This window comes from Misgurnus anguillicaudatus, chromosome 25 (genome assembly GCF_027580225.2).
Source record: "Misgurnus anguillicaudatus chromosome 25, ASM2758022v2, whole genome shotgun sequence".
NCBI lineage: Eukaryota > Metazoa > Chordata > Actinopteri > Cypriniformes > Cobitidae > Misgurnus > Misgurnus anguillicaudatus.
Window position 1 is genome coordinate 31,215,001 of NC_073361.2, and position 17,017 is coordinate 31,232,017.

Here is a 17,017-nt window from a genome sequence, read left to right on the forward strand (position 1 = left end):
TAAGTGATCACGGTAGTAAAGCTTACTCCTTTAAGAAAATAAATCATGGTTTTACTACAGTTAAAACAAAAAAACATGGTTACGGTAGTAAAACCATGGTTTTGCTAATATTTATCATTACACCAAAAAAAAAAAACGCTTACTACACTTTTACCACAAACAAAGCATGGTTAATTTTTGTAAGGGCTCTTACAAAATAAAGGTGCTTAATGTTCTTTACAGCGATGCTATAGAACAACCATTTTAGTTCCTCAAAGAACCATTTCTTGGTTAACGTTTTATAATTTTTTTCTAAAAAAACAGACAAAAACAAAGAAAGATTTTTTTTACACAAAATTGTTCTTCTGTGTCATCCCAAATTCCCTTATCTCAGGTAAAGATCAGGGAATATATAGATTCCTCACCGACTCAGCTGAACGCAACTCAAGCAAAGCAGTGATTTGAAGGTGAATATTTTTGTTGTTGACAAAAGAAAGAATAAGTGTCACACACGCACACACACACACACACAGGAGGTTTCCTGCGCTGGAAGAGGTGGAGAGTGAAATATAGGCCATGTTGACTTTAGCTGCTAAGGTGGACCGGGCCAAGACTGAGCCGGATCCAAACCTTTCAGTCAAGCTGAAAAACACGGCGCTTATGTTGCCCAGCGCTGACAGAACTACCCGATGTCATCTCATCTCTAAACTACGTACGAAATACGGGCCCACATCATCTGCAAACACTGTGTCAACACGAAACGGTGTGATGAGGTTATTACTCTACATGTTACTCTTCATTTAACATCACTTACCCTCCTGGCGTTACAAACACGTATGACTTTCTTGCACTAATAGAAAAACATAAAAGGAAATGTTAAGCGCAGGTTTGCCTTATGCTACTTTTATGATCCTCTTTGTCTTTTCTGGAGTTTGACAGCTATGATCATTGTATTCAGAGGGGAGTAAATAAAGCAAAAACTTTTGATTTTTTTAACATACAGCGCTGGCAGAGAGAGAGAGAGAGTTTGGGATGGTTTAAGTAGGTCAGGTATCAAACAGACAGATGGTTAAGTTATCAGATCTTTCTCCCCGTCCGCTACACCTCTGACTTTACTGTGAAACACGGCGCATTTCGTTTTGACAGCTTGAAACCGTTTGATTTCTGAGGGTCGGCTGTAGGCAGGCGTAAATGTTTTTCTCAAAGTTTAACTCCACAGTTCATCTGTGACCTCGGGGAAACTAGATAGGGGGTTCAGTGCAATAAAATTACAGGAATCCACACACACACACACACACGTGTGCCACATCCATCAGGGAAAGCAGAAGTCCCTCCGGTGTCACGCATGCCTAAGACGGGCCCGTGAAGAGTTGCTTTGCTTGGCATCGCGCACGGACTGGGAACCGAGAACAGCTTTCTGTTTGCCATGTTAAATCATGATTGAAACAGTCAGTGTAAATAAAGAAAACTCTCTCTTTTACTGCCCACCTGTCTTTCCGGCCCCTGAGGGCCTCCACTACTATCGGAGACCGTGAATGCTGTGGTTCATTTTAATGATTGTTTTATCAATATATGAAATAAAATGAATACTTATTAGCCTACATCTTAAATGTGAAAACCCAGCTAAAGATGTTTTTTGTAATTAACAGTTTTCTCATTTATATCCAAAGCGACTTCATCTTAGAAAAGCAATAACATGAGAAATGCCATACAAAATCAATTTAACCCATTTTTGAGACATTAACTCAGGAACATTCTGAGAAAATATAAACTTAATCTTTTTAAATATTGACTAAGATCATGTCAAAGATTGAAATCAATGAGAAATCAAACTTTGATGCTCCAAATCTCATCATTAGATTATGAGACTTTAGACACAGACTGGGTCACAAATGTTTAAAAATCATGACTTTTTCTAAATCATATTTGAACTCATCAGCACTCATACTAACAAATGACATTTCTGATTCAAATCAAGTCATTATGCATCCAAAATTCACTCTTTAAACCCTTGCAAAAGTGGTTACTATCAAAATGTTAATCTGTAATATATAAATTAATATTGCATCTAAGAATTTCAAATACTGTCATTTTGCTTAATTCGATTTTTTATTTTTAAAATTTTCACAGGAACAGACAATGTAGTATTTCAGATGTAATGGTAAATGTTATTATTTAGCAGAAGAGTAAGTAAATGTTTGTGAAAGTTGCGATTGCAAAGCTCTTGTTCAACCAAACAAATCCGATATATGTGTAAATATTATTTAAGTGAAACATTTATGATAGTAAAAGTGTGCGATGCAGTAACTCAACAAGTGTTTGTAATAAACTTACCTGAATCCTGTCTGGTTCTCTAGACCTCATTCAAATACAGACGAGAGAAAAATAAATCCAGGTCCGATCCTTATTTTGGCTTAGTAGTCTGATGGTGAATGGAAAGCGCAGCGCATAGACTCTCATCCGTCCCGTTCACGAGATCTGTTCATACACCATCACCACTGAGAGAGAGAGAGAGAGAGAGAGAGAGAGAGAGAGAGAGAGAGAGAGAGAGAGAGAGAGAGAGAGAGAGAGAGAGAGAGACAGAGGAGGGGTGCGGGAGAGCGAGCCAAGGTGAGAAACTAGACTGTGCCCCCCTCTCCAAACATCTTTAACGCGCACACACACATAAAGAGAAAGAGAGAGCCCCGAACAATTCCAGACTCGAAATGCATTAGGCAGTGTTTCAAAACCTATTTGGTTAGCTACCTAGACAGCATTTGGGGTACCACAGGCGAGCTGTGTCATGTTGGGTATCATTAACGCGTTCCGAACCAGCAGCATTTTATGGCATCATACTGTAGTTGCGTACGGTATTTTTGCGCATCATAGATTAGGTTGTTATTTTTGGCACCACAGGCGTTCACAGCATCATTTCACCTATTCGTTTTTATATTTCAAAATGACGCCCCCAAAATGCTGTCTGTGTAGGGAGCTCGACTGGTTTTGAGACACATGTAGTGTGTGGTTGAGGGTCTGGTTTTAGACGCGTCTCTCCTCATGCGTGTTTTAAATCCGTTGATGTTCTAGAGCGCGTTTGGCACTGATGTTTACTTATTTCCCAATTCAAACTGTTTCATTCAAGAGTGTTGATTTTAAACTTTCGGGGAAATGTGTGTGTGTGTGTGTGTGTGTGTGTGTGTGTGTGTGTGTGTGGGTGTGTGTGTGTGTGTGTGTGTGTGTGTGTGTGTGTGTGTGTGTGTGTGTGTGATGGAGATTCCAGATGGTGCGCGTAATGAGCGCAGAATACACCACACAAACCAAAGGCAGATGCGGTGCGTGTCCACCAAATCAATTATTATAATTACAATAATCATCCCGTAACGCACGAGTAACGCGGGGTGAATCCAGAACTGTTGCGCACTGATTGCGCGCAGACGTTCCTGAACGTTCCCTTAAAAGGGTTGATCCACTAGTTATCATCACTGCACACTTCATAAAGACATTTCACTTTAAAGCATGTACTATGGCATTTTCTTGACACAGAATTCTTGAAGACCACTGGAGTCCCATATAAATTTTACGGTTTATGAAAAAGATGTCAATCCAGTGCCATGACACATATAAGAGAACATGATACCATCACAGTGCACCTCGATGGCAGTCTTCAGTTTCACTTCTTCGGGTCCAAAAATAACTTTGATTGGTCTCCACCTGAGTGCAGATTACAGAAAAAATACACCCATGACACAAAACATCTCCAGAAAACACAAAGATCTTAGAAAAGATCCAGGACAGCATGTTAAAAAAATACCAATGAGTGCAAGACATTTTCCAAAGCACTGAAAACATCTAACAGCACGGTAAAGCAGATCATTACAAAGATGAGTGCATGTGGAACGGTTGTGAATCTGCCAAACACTGCACATTTTCCAGAGCCGTGTTTCTGATCCAGTGAGAAGGACAAAGCTGGAATGATAAAGAGGCATTGCTTTAGACAACTGTTTAAATAATAATTCATAAATCTGGCTTGAATAAAAGAGCAGCAAAACACAAGAGTATAAAAGATCTTTAAAGATTTAATTGAACTGATAGCACAAATCTCAGAGGACTAACATAAGCGTTTTCAACAGTGGAAGCTTCAATCTTATGTTGATGTTTCTCAGCACCAGACACTGGAAAACTCATAAACACTGAAGGAAAAATGATTAGAGCTGAATGGAGAAAAATCCTGAAGGAAAACTGGGAACTGAAGGATGATTCGCCTTTCAACACAACAGTAAACCAAAAACATTTCGGCAGAACCACACTGAAGTGGCTTCAAACCAGAATATTATTCAAGTCCCAGAGGTTCAGACAAAACTCAGTTCAGCTCAGCGTCTGTGCAATTAAGTTCTTCACATTGAATTACTTTATTTTCTATTTCATCTGCTAACCTTTCTTCTTTTACCATAGTGCTGTACAGCTCTTCATACTGCCCAGAGTGAAAATTCCCAATGAAATACATCACACTTTCCTCTGTAACACAATAAACTGACATCTAAAGGTTTTTTATGTGCACTGCACGGCTAACAGGTTTCTACTGTTTAGGGTGACTGGTACTGCTGGTGTGAATCAGACTCAAAAGATTTAGGACGAAGCATGTGGCTGAAGCAATTTTCAAGTCTTTTTCATAATGTGGCGTGAAATAAAGCAATTTTTCAATGAATAGTACCCGTGCGTGCATGTGTGTGTGTGTTTCTCAGTGCTGTGTAAGCTGCTCAGCATTCCTGTGGTATTTATGGCACCATTCAGTAGAGTTTTACTCTGCCGGTTTTACCCCGATGAGGGTGTCACTGGGCAATGAAAGGATCTGAAGAGACGGGCAAAATGATCCTCCTGTCACAACAGTTTTAACACAGACACTTCACACATGCACACAAAACTTTCAGGACACATCTGTTTGTATCATCTCCACAAACTCAACTCTTCTGAGTGTGTGTGAAGAAACCAAGCTGGCCTGCTGTCTGTCTGTCTGCCTGTGGAGTGAAATGTGTGACGCTTCTGACACCTACTGGCTGTTGTGCGTACTTGCATTTTCAGATAGAGAACGAGTCATTTCATTATAGTTTAACTGTTAGACAAAACAATAGTTTGAATGTTTTGTTCATAAATAATGGGAGAAAGGATGAAAGATATCTCACACCCAGACACACTTATGCAGTCTACTGGCCAATGCAACATACAAAGAGTATCACCTAAAGGATTATTAGGAACACCTGTAAAATTTCTCATTAATCCAATTAATCTTTTTTACAGCCCTATAAATAAAATATAATTACTCTTTGTATGTTGCATTGGGTCAGTAGACTGCATAAGTGTGTCTGGGTGTGAGATATCTTTCATCCTTTCTCTATGAGCGGGACACAAACTAACGCGGGGTTAATTTTAACATGGTTACTTTACATATTTCTACAGGGCTGAGCAATCTTTGCTTTTGGTATTTTTCTTTTACTCTAAGAAGATCTCCTGTGAATTAGTGAAAAGTTTTGATGTGTTTTGCTTAAGATATTGAACAAAGAGTGTTTAGGAGGCTTGAAAGTAAATTTCTTCATCTTATGTTTTTTTTTCTTTCGATTTCTGAGTTGGGTATGCAAGTCAGCAAATCCAACCTTATATTATTTTAATCACTGTCTTGTTACCTAAAACATAACAGCATTTTGAAACATGTCAGCAACTCCTAGTAACTAATAGCTGGGATTGAAAACATTTTTACACAGCGGGGTTAGTTGTCACACAGTGTTAAAATGAAGCCTCCAGTATACAATGATCATGAAAACAATGTAAATACTATTCATCAAAATGATAACTGTTAATACAATATCAGAATAAATAACTCACAATTATGATGTTTTGTCTTAAGTGTGCAGCACTTTCAAAAAAAAATCTATTTCTATTCATTGATGCTTTTAATACAAGGATGGTTAGATGAAGGATGATGAATGGATGAATATCTATCTATTATAGTCAGACATATAAACAATATCCACCTTGATAGACAGAATTTTTATTGAATTATTTGTTTTAACAAAATTTTGGTGTTATAACAAACCCTCTGTTTGTTACAATGAACCCAACATGAGGTAAATTGTAACGTTTGCACTCCTGTCAGTTTTGGTGTAATTGTACAATAATGGTAGATCCCACAAACAAACTTTAAGTGTTTATTTATAGCATTTGTGTGTTGATTATGTAAAAAAATTGTTATCTAAATATTTTAAATAGAGCCAAAGCCAAAAAGCGTTACTTTGTGCCTCGTTCTCTTCTACATAATAATTACACACAATACACACAAATATATTATGCAAATGTTGTATGCGATTAATCACATAATCTTTTGACAGCCCTAATTATTTATACTTTCATTTTGAATTTTAATAAAGTTACAACTTTAAAATGAGTTGATTCATTAAGTTAAACTTGATAATTTGTTTCTTTATTAATTTGTGAGGCATTTAAATGAACTTTTTCTGGTGTTCATTCATTTCTGAATTAAGTGATTATTAATGATTATTATTAGTCTCTGTTTAATATACTATTATTAAAATGGCTAATGGTTACTAGAGATGACACAAAATTTTCATATAAATGAAATATTCATAATTTTTATTATACTATTCATATTAATGTTTTTAAGCACCTGAAGATCCTGCAGCATATGACATCAATTACAATAAAGTGTTCACTTCTCCTGAAGTTTATTTATTTCATGGTATTAAATGTTAAATTATAACAAAAGTAACTTAAAATTTTATTCTGAAAAGAAAAGTTTTAATACGCTCACTAGTTTTGTTATATAAAATGAAGGTATATCTCAAGGGTTAACTGTGTTCTCAGTTGGATTTTTTTATGTCACACATTTTGTTAAAATCTTTTTCTCAGGCAATATAAAAGTGTAGCCATGAATTGAAGGCGAATATAACTGACAGACAAAAATAAACCCACCTTAAAAACTATTCGCTGAAGAAATGAGTGTGACAACTAGCCCCGATCTCACAATGCGGCCACACATGTCGGTCAGTAGGGGGCACCAAAGCTTTTCAAATGCTTTCTTCATAAAATCACAAAATGTGAAATTAGCCTGTAAAAAATATATATGAAATTATTAAAACAACAAGAAAAACAACATGAGCAGCCACTATTACAAACCAGAAGAGCTGAGAGTTTTGTGGACTTTTGAGTCACACTAGCAACAGCATCAGCTAAATTATTCACAACAGAAATATTACCATTGAACAACATCCTCTGGTTGTCATGGAAACCAAGGCCCGCACAGAATTCTGGGAAGTGAAGTTTCCTACAAAGTGCATACAGGGATTGTTTACATCAGTACTAACATGGGTTAGTAAGATAGGGACAATGCCAACGGTTAGATTAAACTAAATGTCCACATTTGACCCAACCATGGGTTGTAACAATCCAGCATTTTAAGAGGGTACAAATGTAATCATTGCCATCCTCGAGGCCTGTGGGTGGTTGCCAGGGATTTGCTGTGTGGTTGCTAAGGTTCTGAGTGGTTTTAGTGTATTGCTATGCAGCTGCTATAGTATTAGAATTGGCAGGTTGGGAGACCAAAGTTTAAACTTTGATTTTGGGGTTCATTAAAATTGCTATAAACAAAAGTAACAGTGATGTTCGCCTTAGATCCACAAACTCTCGCGGACCACCTCAAACATCTGTGCTGTGTTCCTGAAATAGCCCATCTGATGGACTTCCTGTGGAAAGTTTCCTTTTAGGTCAAAAATTCTTCCCTGGACATCAGCTATTGTTAGCGGATCCACACAAGACAAGTGTGCTTGTTCCTCAGTCAAACTATTTGAACCCATGTGCATGACTGTTGTTATTATTCACTTGTGAGGAAGAAGAGTCTCACTTTCGCTCTTCATCACTGAAGTGTCCTGCGGTGACAAATGAGCCCTCACGAAAATAACACATCATATTTTACTGATGCTCTAAAGTCAGAAAATATGGTCAAAAATTGTCCCTAGCTGTCAAAGTACACTTTTAGGGTTCATATTAGTATCTCAAAAGTACATATTGGTACAAAGAATGCAAATTAGTATCTCAAATGGGCATATTAGGACCAAATGTGTACAGTTTTGTCTTAATTATTTCACTTACTGTTTAAATGTTTTGTCAATATTGTAAATAATGTCACTGCATCTGAAACTGTAACACCTGGTGGCCTCACAAGTATTTGGATACTTAAGTTACACCGATGAATCTCTGAATGCCACTTCATTAGATTTCAAGTTGTCAATGTGGTTTTCCTTGAGTTCACACAGTAACCACAGGTTGACATTGCACTTGTTTAAATGTTAAAACAATACAATATTTTAGTCTTGTTTTAAGTATTTAAGTATTTTATTTAAAGTTTATTACCTCTTATTAAATGAAACTTGATAATTTTGTAATCTAATACCATATTTCGGTATGTAGGCTATATGAACCACAAGATACAGGCTGTAATGACATGCTCTGGCTAAATGAGATTAAAGGAAGAATAATATAATCTCTCTTAAACATGCAAGTTCACTGAACTCACAGGCATCCATCAAACTGCAGCAGACTTCTCAGGATTCTGTGTTGGAATGTTGCCTAAGCGCACGCGCGCGCACCCACACACACCGTGACTTTAAGGCAACTGTTGGTGGTCCCAATGGCACATAACAGTGTGACTATGACTCATAAGACCAATGGCGCAATTTATTTCCCACACATCCCAACCTCACCTCCATACTCAAAAACATGTAACCAAATTTATATAGACGTATATATATATATTTCTCATTTACTACACCAGGCCTAACACGGTGGTGGTCTGTCAATATGTGTTTTTAGGTATTAAATATTTCGACACATCCTTGGACAGACCTGTAATGTTTTGTGATGAGTGTACTGCTTTTGTTTTCAACACACAGAGCGCTCGGTCTCACGCTCCTGGTGCGCGTTCAGTACATTTTGTGTCTGTTTTTTTGGCCTCTGCCAAAGACAGAAAACATTGTGTTTAGCTTGGGTCTCAAAGACCCCACTGATTCCTGCAGCTTCGGTCATATTTTTAATGATGAATCCACCGCCCCCCTCCTTCCCACACACACACGCGCGCAGAAGGCTGGAGTGCTCCGACAGTCTGACGGCTGTGTGTTTTGAGGGCCAGTTTGTCGGGGATTGGCTTTCAAACACACACAGACTGAAGGGGTTACTGTTCAATCTATTCTGCGCTCGCCAGAGTGCGCGGCCGAGTGGCGCCGGCGCGTCACACACACGCACGCACTCGCGCGCACACACGCAGCCTCCTCCAAAAAGCCCTAGACATCAAGTAAGAGCTGACAACTGCCCCCACCCTGCGCCAAACACACAGCTCCGTCAGTGTATCTGTCACAATAACCGAACCAATAACGCGGACGCGAGAGCGCGCACAGAGCAACTTTCACTGTGCGTAACAGTGGTGTGCTTAACGCTGAAATGACAGCAATTTAGGAGGCGTGATTCATTGCGTGTGCGTGCGTGCGCGCGCGTCTTTGGCACGCGGAGAACCGCCGCGGTTTGGACAGCGTGTGCGTGTGAAGCTGTTTTTATGAGTCTCATATCTCTTTAACTCTCAGACATAATGTTTGCGGACTAATTAACAGTCTGGTGCCGTCAGCATCGCTTCACAGTCATTGTAAAGCGCTGCGCTCTTTGTTTCTCACGCCGAGACTTTTGGACGCGAATCGGGCTCAGATTTCTGTCTCTCTCCCTTGTTTTTTGAGGAGCTCGCTCTTTTTTTCTTTTCCCTTTCCAGAAGTAGTTCGCCAGGAGCTGCTGGCTCTCTCTCTCCCTGCTCTATTTCACCAATGACAGTGTTTGAAAACGACTGCATCATATTTTAGCGTTGTGTTAACATCGGCGCGCTTTAACGCACAATGAACAACAGCTCCGCACTGGCGGGCGCGGCGTGTCGAACGCGTAAATCAGACGTTTCCAAACCCTCAATGACACGCCACGACACCCACAGACGCTCCTCTCCCCCTGTGCCACCAGTCTGTCGGGTAAAAGCAGAAGTATAAACCCTGTAACCAACAATCCCCTCCAGCCTTGTGAAACATCAAGTTGTCAGTATTACACTCAGAATTTTGTTGCATGTTGAGGTCAGATCTTCATCCCTGTATGTGTTTAGCATGTTAGTCAGCATCATGAATAAACTTATTCCATGCATTACCCTAAAGAAAAAACATTCAGATAGCAACATGATTGCAAGCCTGATTTCTCAAATCAATAAATCGTACATTACCGGGTGCCAAGATCCAAAGGCCCCTTTCACAGACGGTTCAGGTTTAACAGATTTATTATTGCTAAAACCATGACAATTACACGGACATGTTTATTATTTTTATTATTATTATTCTCTTAAAATCATTTTTTAGAACTTTTCAAGTAAAATTTCTGGTATATTCTATTATCTTCTTTATATCTATACTCACAACCGTTAAAACAATAAATAAAACTTACACATTTTTACTAAAATACTATACGGTTTTCAAAAAAAGCTAAGTTCACATGTATATTTTTGTCCTCAGCCTTTAAAAATCTTAACCATTAATTAATTGATAAATCATTAATTAATGATATTAATATTTGTACAAAACATCTAGGCATCATTGTGGTGTATCAGTTTTTCTGTCATCACAACAGTTCGAGTGAGGAAAAGAAACTTCTTGGAGAAGTTCTATCTTTTCCATATTCATAATTGCAATAGTTTCATAAAAATAACCACGGGCTCTTCCGTCTGAAGTGCTCCTCATGAGAATATGGTCCTGTTCCTTTAACAAAAATAGCTGCATTCTTCTTCTTTTTTCCACTTAAATATGTACATATGTTTGATATTCGAATTAAAAAGCTATATATATAAAAAAATAGATTTGCTATGTTGCGCCACATCCCTGTCCGTGGGTAAACAGTGCAATAATTCATAAATTCTCTCAGTCCGCGTGCGTCCAGTCCATGGACACTCGCACACACGCACGCACATACACACTCACACACACACGCGCGCGCACGCACCACTCAGCACGAGCACTTGCACTCGGAGATGATGGGATACTGCACCGGTATCCACGTGCAGTACTTTTGCCGTAGGAAGCCCTGGCAGTACCACCGGAGAAATGTCTTTGTCACGGACTTGACCGGTTTGCAGAACATGCCCTCGGGAAAGGAGCACGAGCGCTCGCTGAAACAGTTTCCCTCCTTGATGTAGCGTGGCCAGAAGCGCGCGCCCAGGTCCTTCCAGGTGTACAGCACCGGACAGTGCGTGTGCGTCCACAACCACTGCAGGAACTTCCGGCGCGCCTTCTTGCCCACCTTGACGCGTCTCCCGTAGGGTGTCTCCGTCAGGTCGAGCTTCTTGAGCTCGACGGGCATCGGTGAACGCGGCCCCGGTACGTCCGGCGGCGCGCTCGCGTTCAGCTGAGTGGGCAGGTGGATGGACATGAAGTTGGGGTCAAAGTGGCTCCCCAGCTTTTTGCGCAGCGTCGTTTCCGAGAGGTCTTGCTCGCGCGGGTCATACTCCGGGTCGGGGTCCTCTTTGAGGCCCGGTACTGGTAGGTGGTCGCTTGGGGAGGGTCTCAGGCGCAGGTAGGGCTGGGCCGCGGTGCCGTGCGCGCTCAGGAGCGTGCACAAGAGGAGCAGCAGCGCGTGGGAGATGCCCATGACTCGTGTTCTGTCTGTCTATGGAGTAGAGTTGGCCGTCACTGCGTCCGCACACACCCGTGCATAAATAGTCCAAGCGACAGCACGAGCGAGATACTTTTAATAGACGAACGCGTGGACCGGAATGACATGGGACGGGAGTTTTTTTAGGGATACTACTGGAAACTTCTTGACCCGTCAGATGATGCAACGCTCAGGTGAGCCGTGCCAACTGCCGTGCCAAATGCCGCTCAAAACACCAAATCCGACACAGCAGAGCTTTATCCTCATCTGCCTTGGGTTTCTTTTACAGCTAATTTCACCAGTTCTGTCGGCGCGTCACCATGGCAACGCCTCTGCTATCGGATGGGATGGCGCAATCTCTACACGCTACTCGGGTTTTGTTGCCGGGTGGCACCCAAACTGTCGTTTGAAATGTCAGCGCGCCCGCGGAATGGAGCGCGTCTCAGCCAATGTTATTTTTACGCACGGCTTTTATGAACGTCTCTCTCTCTCCCTCTCTCACTCTCTCTCTCTCTGAGCGCACAGGCTCCAGTCCGTCCCGCCGAACCGGCGCTGTTGAACCGGGACAAGAGGCGCTCAGTCTCTCCAGAGAGCGCGCTTCATTCACACACAGATCTTCAGCACTTAATTCGCAATCACAACAAAAAATGGATTTGTTCCACTCCTAGAACATTTTCTCTATCAGTTCCAGAATAAAAGAGCTTTGTTTCTTTCTGAAAGCGCACGCACTCCGCCGGTCCGAACTTTGAGAGCTTGTCAGAAACTTGACAGTCCCGAGTAATACAATGACTTCTGATGTTCTCTACACCTTCACGTGAAAAATTCCCACAAATATCTGCAGCAAGTACTTTACGGCCAGCTTCGGTATCTTCATATTCCTGCTGTCAGATATCCATCAGAAATGCCCAGAGTGCAAACCCGTACAAACCTCCACTGGTCCTGAGCTGGAACTGACACAGCAAAGAGTCACTGGAGAATGAGTGTGTCTGAAGTGGATCTCCTCTCGTTCCCAAGTTAAATATCCCCTCCCCTTCCCTCCCCCCGACAGCTCCAAGTGTGTGTGTGCGTGTGCGCGCGCGGAGCCAGCTCACCAAGAACCCGCAGTCTGACTGACAGCAGAACACACACACAATGAGAGACCCCACCATCCTCCTCTACACACACGCGCACACACTCAACAAAGTGAAGGAAAATATCGGTCACAACAGTTCTAGATTTATCACGGGCTACTACAGGACAACAAGCAGCAACTAGAAAACACACATTTTTGGATTTTCCATATCTTGCACATTCCACGATACTTAACCGCCTATTATGAGGGGTTACATTCCTATTGCATAAAGAATGTTTAAGTGGAAACCTTATAATTTATTCATACCACATTAAAATTACACTGCAATCATTGCTGTCTATCATTAGGGGCTTTAAACAATATTGGTGCACGACGCGTATTGGGATGTTTATACGAATTTTTTTTTTATTATTAATGAGGCCGCACATTTTTTATTAATCTAATATGAAACGAGTACCACACACATACACACACACAGGCAACATCACTTTTCCCAAAGCAAAAGAATAACACGCTGTTGAAGTGCTTAGGAATCCAATAATTGGGCCATTAAAGCGCCTCTGGTTTGCGTGGAGGTTTGTGGATTCGGGTTCGACCTTTGCTCTTGCCACTGGCAGGAACCAACACGCATGAACTCTCGGGTCACCAAATTAACGGGCGCAATTAAGTGTTAAAACGGGCCACATAGAAAGACGAGTCACTTCTCACAGCGGCACAACTCAATGTGAGGCGCGACGCCCAAATGACGGGAAGAAATAGGAAAAATGCAAAATCACGCATAGCTATAGAAAATGATTGACAGCTGAGAGGAAAGTAAGTCAAACATCATCCGGTGAACAGGTGGACAATTTTGAAACATTCAGCACTTTGTAGCAACTTCAATGCCACGTCCGTCTATTTAATTGCACATATTATGTTATATGAGCCTGTTTAAGAATAGCTATATTTATAAAATTGTTTGGTTACCAGAAAGTGTTATTTTCAGAGGCTCTGCCTTGGATAGAAGGGGGATATCCTCCTGTGAGCTTCATGACATGAGGAGTTTGAGGCATGTAAGCGGGGCCCCGGGGCCCCAGCAGTCTGCGGGTCGGTGGCAGACTGTCTGCCTGCGGTTCTGCGGTTCAGCTGCTGCTGTCAGCCTGCATTTTGACCGCTAGAGGGCGATGACGTGACCGCGCTGAAACCCATGACTAATACTTTCATCACCTCCCTTTGTAGTCTATAACAAATATGAACAAAATATGGTTGATGTACTTTTAAATATTTATAATATTCAATAGTATTTCTTATATTTTCATGCATAAACTCATAGCTTGATATTCTCACAATGTGTCAAACTGTAACAGTAATAGCGAGCATGTGTCCCAACCGCATAATAGCAGCATCCATCTATCCTGAAACTGACAGCGTTTAGACGGATATCCAGACATCCGCTGGACTTTACGCATATGAAGATCCTGATACAATTATGATAATGATGATACAGGTCCAGTATACGGCAAATACTAGAAAACAGACATTATTACATTTAAAGAGTGCTGTTATTTAGTGTAACGTCACTTAGTCACTCGTGCACCAATACAGACCAGACTGTGCTACATGAACACAAAACTTGATTCTCTAAAAAATTATTTGCCATGAACTAAATATAATTTTTACTAATGATGCAAGTCCAAATAAAAATCTTGTCATGCTCATAATCGTGCTGTGATAACCTGCGGCATATATGCAAAGAGAAAAATGTATTATTTGAATTAAACCGATTATAAATATCTCATCTTTCTCTCCGTCTGATATTTTCCTCTGTCTCTCTTTCTCTCTCTGGTTAAACAGCAGCTCTAAATAAAAGCAGATGTTGGAGCGGTGAGAAATCTGGGCTCATTTAGCGCTGCCTGTTTGAAGATTTCCTCTTTATTCTGTCTGAAGCGTCACACTGCCAGTTTTGTAAACAGCATCAAACTGACGAATTTCTCTGGCGACAGCCTAGGAGACCAGCGGCGCGTGTTTACGCGGTAATTTTCGATGCTAGGCCTAAAAAATAAACGCATGTTTGGGACGAATCATTGAGTTTTTGGGAACGTAGATATAAGGAATATTGGCGTGGGGTGATGTCATACCTTACGTTCGGCATATGGGCGAAGCGGAGGGCGCTCTGCGTTTGATTGACAGCGTGGACTGTGAGGTCTTTGAGTGGCACAGCATGATACGCCTTCCACTCAATCTGTGTGTATATGTGTGTGTGTGTGTGAGTCTTAACACACAACTTATGCACAATTCAGAGGCACTACACAACTTTAACCGTCTATTCAGGCCTAACGTGTCGCACAGAAAGGGGAGGAGAGGCCAGCAGAAGAAAAGAGAGGAAGAGGGGGGGCAGGACAGCAGATTAATAATGATCTCGGCCTGGTTTAATTGGGATGCGGTCAGAGTTTGTGTGTGTGTGACTTCACATTCCTGCCTGATTAGCCTCATTCATGATGCCTAAAATTAAAATGAATGCAAGAAAACATCCCACTGAGAAGAAGAGGGGGGAGAGGAAGAGAGGTCATTCCCAATGTGGGGGATGACGACATCACATTCCACATTCCAAATAACCACTAAATATCGCTGGAATTCACAAAACCTTCTCGCTTTATTTTAAACATGTGAAATTTCTCCAAATTAGTGTTTCTAAATTGCTCTTTAATAGCTTTTGTTTGGAGAGGAGTTTTGTATTATTAAGTTAAAGTTTCTCAGGCTGCAAACTGCATGTTAGGGGCTGTTTACACCTGGTATGAAGATGGGTTTTGGTCGATCGGATCACAATTGGACGACGCTAAATACAGGTGTAAGCAGGGTGAAAAACGTTTCATATTTAGAGGTAGTTGGAAAATGCATTTGACTGGATCTTTAAGTGGTGTAGACGCCCATGTGCTCCAATGTGTACACTACTGTCCGCCTATTAATCTAATGGGATGTACTGAACACAATATTTTAACATCAATCCTGACTTCTAGCATAAACTCACAGTGTTCAGCACGGCCTTTATGCTATCACTGATAAAATTACATTTTTTTTCATTTTGCGAGTGTGTGAAAGTTGCATAAGCTCATTTCATCAATTGCTCTAAAATATCAAGGAAAGCTTTTACATATACATGTACAAAACTCTGATATAAAACTCTGACTTAATATTAGTGCACATCAATTAAACCCGTCAATTGTGTTTTAAGGACTCGGCCATAGACCATCCCCTCCATATAATCAGGACAGAAGTGTGCGAAAGTAGACAAAAGTGGACACATCCACACAAAACCAGTGCATTCCCTATCCAATCTTTTGAATCTGATCTTTTTTCTCTGTAAACACGGAGTCATCCAAAGAAATGCCTTAAGGGGCGTGTCATAGCAAGGAGGCGTGTGTTATCATAACAAGGTACCATTCAGCTCTTTGACACAAGGGTTTTAAAGGTGCTGTAAAATGTAAAACTGTATTTATGTAGGCATAGATGAATAATAAGAGTTTTGTATGTGTTAATGACATATCATGAGCCTAAAACGCGATTGTTTCCTCCTTCTAATGTAAACCTTGTGCATGCAAAAGACCGCTGGAAAACAGACCAATCTTAACATATAACAACAACTGTGACGTTACAGTCGAGATGTACACCCCAACATTAAATTACACATTAAATTAATTACAATGCTAAAAACAAAGTTATGACTGCTGAGTTAGCACTATATGCTAGTTAATGCTATATAATGGCGTTTAGCCTGAAGTTCTACCATTCAAGCTTACAGTTACGTTTTGCAGGTCCATACTGAAAAAAACACAAACTTACCACTCAGAAACGTCCATTAACAATCTCCAAACAATTGATTATTGCTCAAAATCTGTCTCTTTATCTGATACAGACTCAAACATATCTCTTTGCACACACACAGAGCTACTGAAGAAGCTGCTCTGAGAAACAGCCAATCAGAGCAGAGCTCAACATTATTATTCATGACCCTTTCAAATAAGGTAATAAGAGACCATTTCATTCTAATGGCAAATTCTAGGATTGTAAATGGACATGTAAAACCATCTCTAGATCATTTTTGCACTTAATAAAGCCTCATACCTTATCAGAGGACAATTTAACAGATTATGTACATGCATTCTCTGTGTCATGTGCAAGTTCATGTCAGATCAAAAAATAAATGCACGTGCGTGGTTTCTCCAGAAATAAATATCTGATGATAAGCCAAAGTACACATTTTTCCACTTATTTTCCGTAATC

The 17,017-nt window shown here is 40.6% G+C and overlaps 3 protein-coding genes across 3 annotated transcripts in view; all 3 read right to left on the reverse strand.

Annotated features, from left to right (window-relative positions):
* The window catches only part of ntn2 (netrin 2), a 34,420-nt gene extending 27,255 nt beyond the window's left edge, over positions 1-7,165 (reverse strand). The window contains exons 1-4 of the mRNA XM_073864287.1: positions 6,940-7,165; positions 3,836-3,924; positions 3,596-3,669; positions 2,314-2,477 (exon numbers count right to left, since the gene is read on the reverse strand). The gene's annotated coding sequence lies outside the window, so the exon portion shown is untranslated. The remainder of the gene's footprint in view (positions 1-2,313; positions 2,478-3,595; positions 3,670-3,835; positions 3,925-6,939) is intronic.
* The window catches only part of LOC129425815 (immunoglobulin kappa light chain-like), a 688,217-nt gene that overhangs the window by 270,744 nt on the left and 400,456 nt on the right, over positions 1-17,017 (reverse strand). The gene's annotated exons all lie outside the window — the stretch shown is intronic.
* nog2 (noggin 2) lies at positions 10,353-12,679 on the reverse strand. Its single transcript, XM_055181421.2, has one exon. It carries the CDS (start codon positions 11,680-11,682, stop codon positions 11,041-11,043), a length of 642 nt encoding a protein of 213 aa, XP_055037396.1. The 5' UTR covers positions 11,683-12,679; the 3' UTR covers positions 10,353-11,040.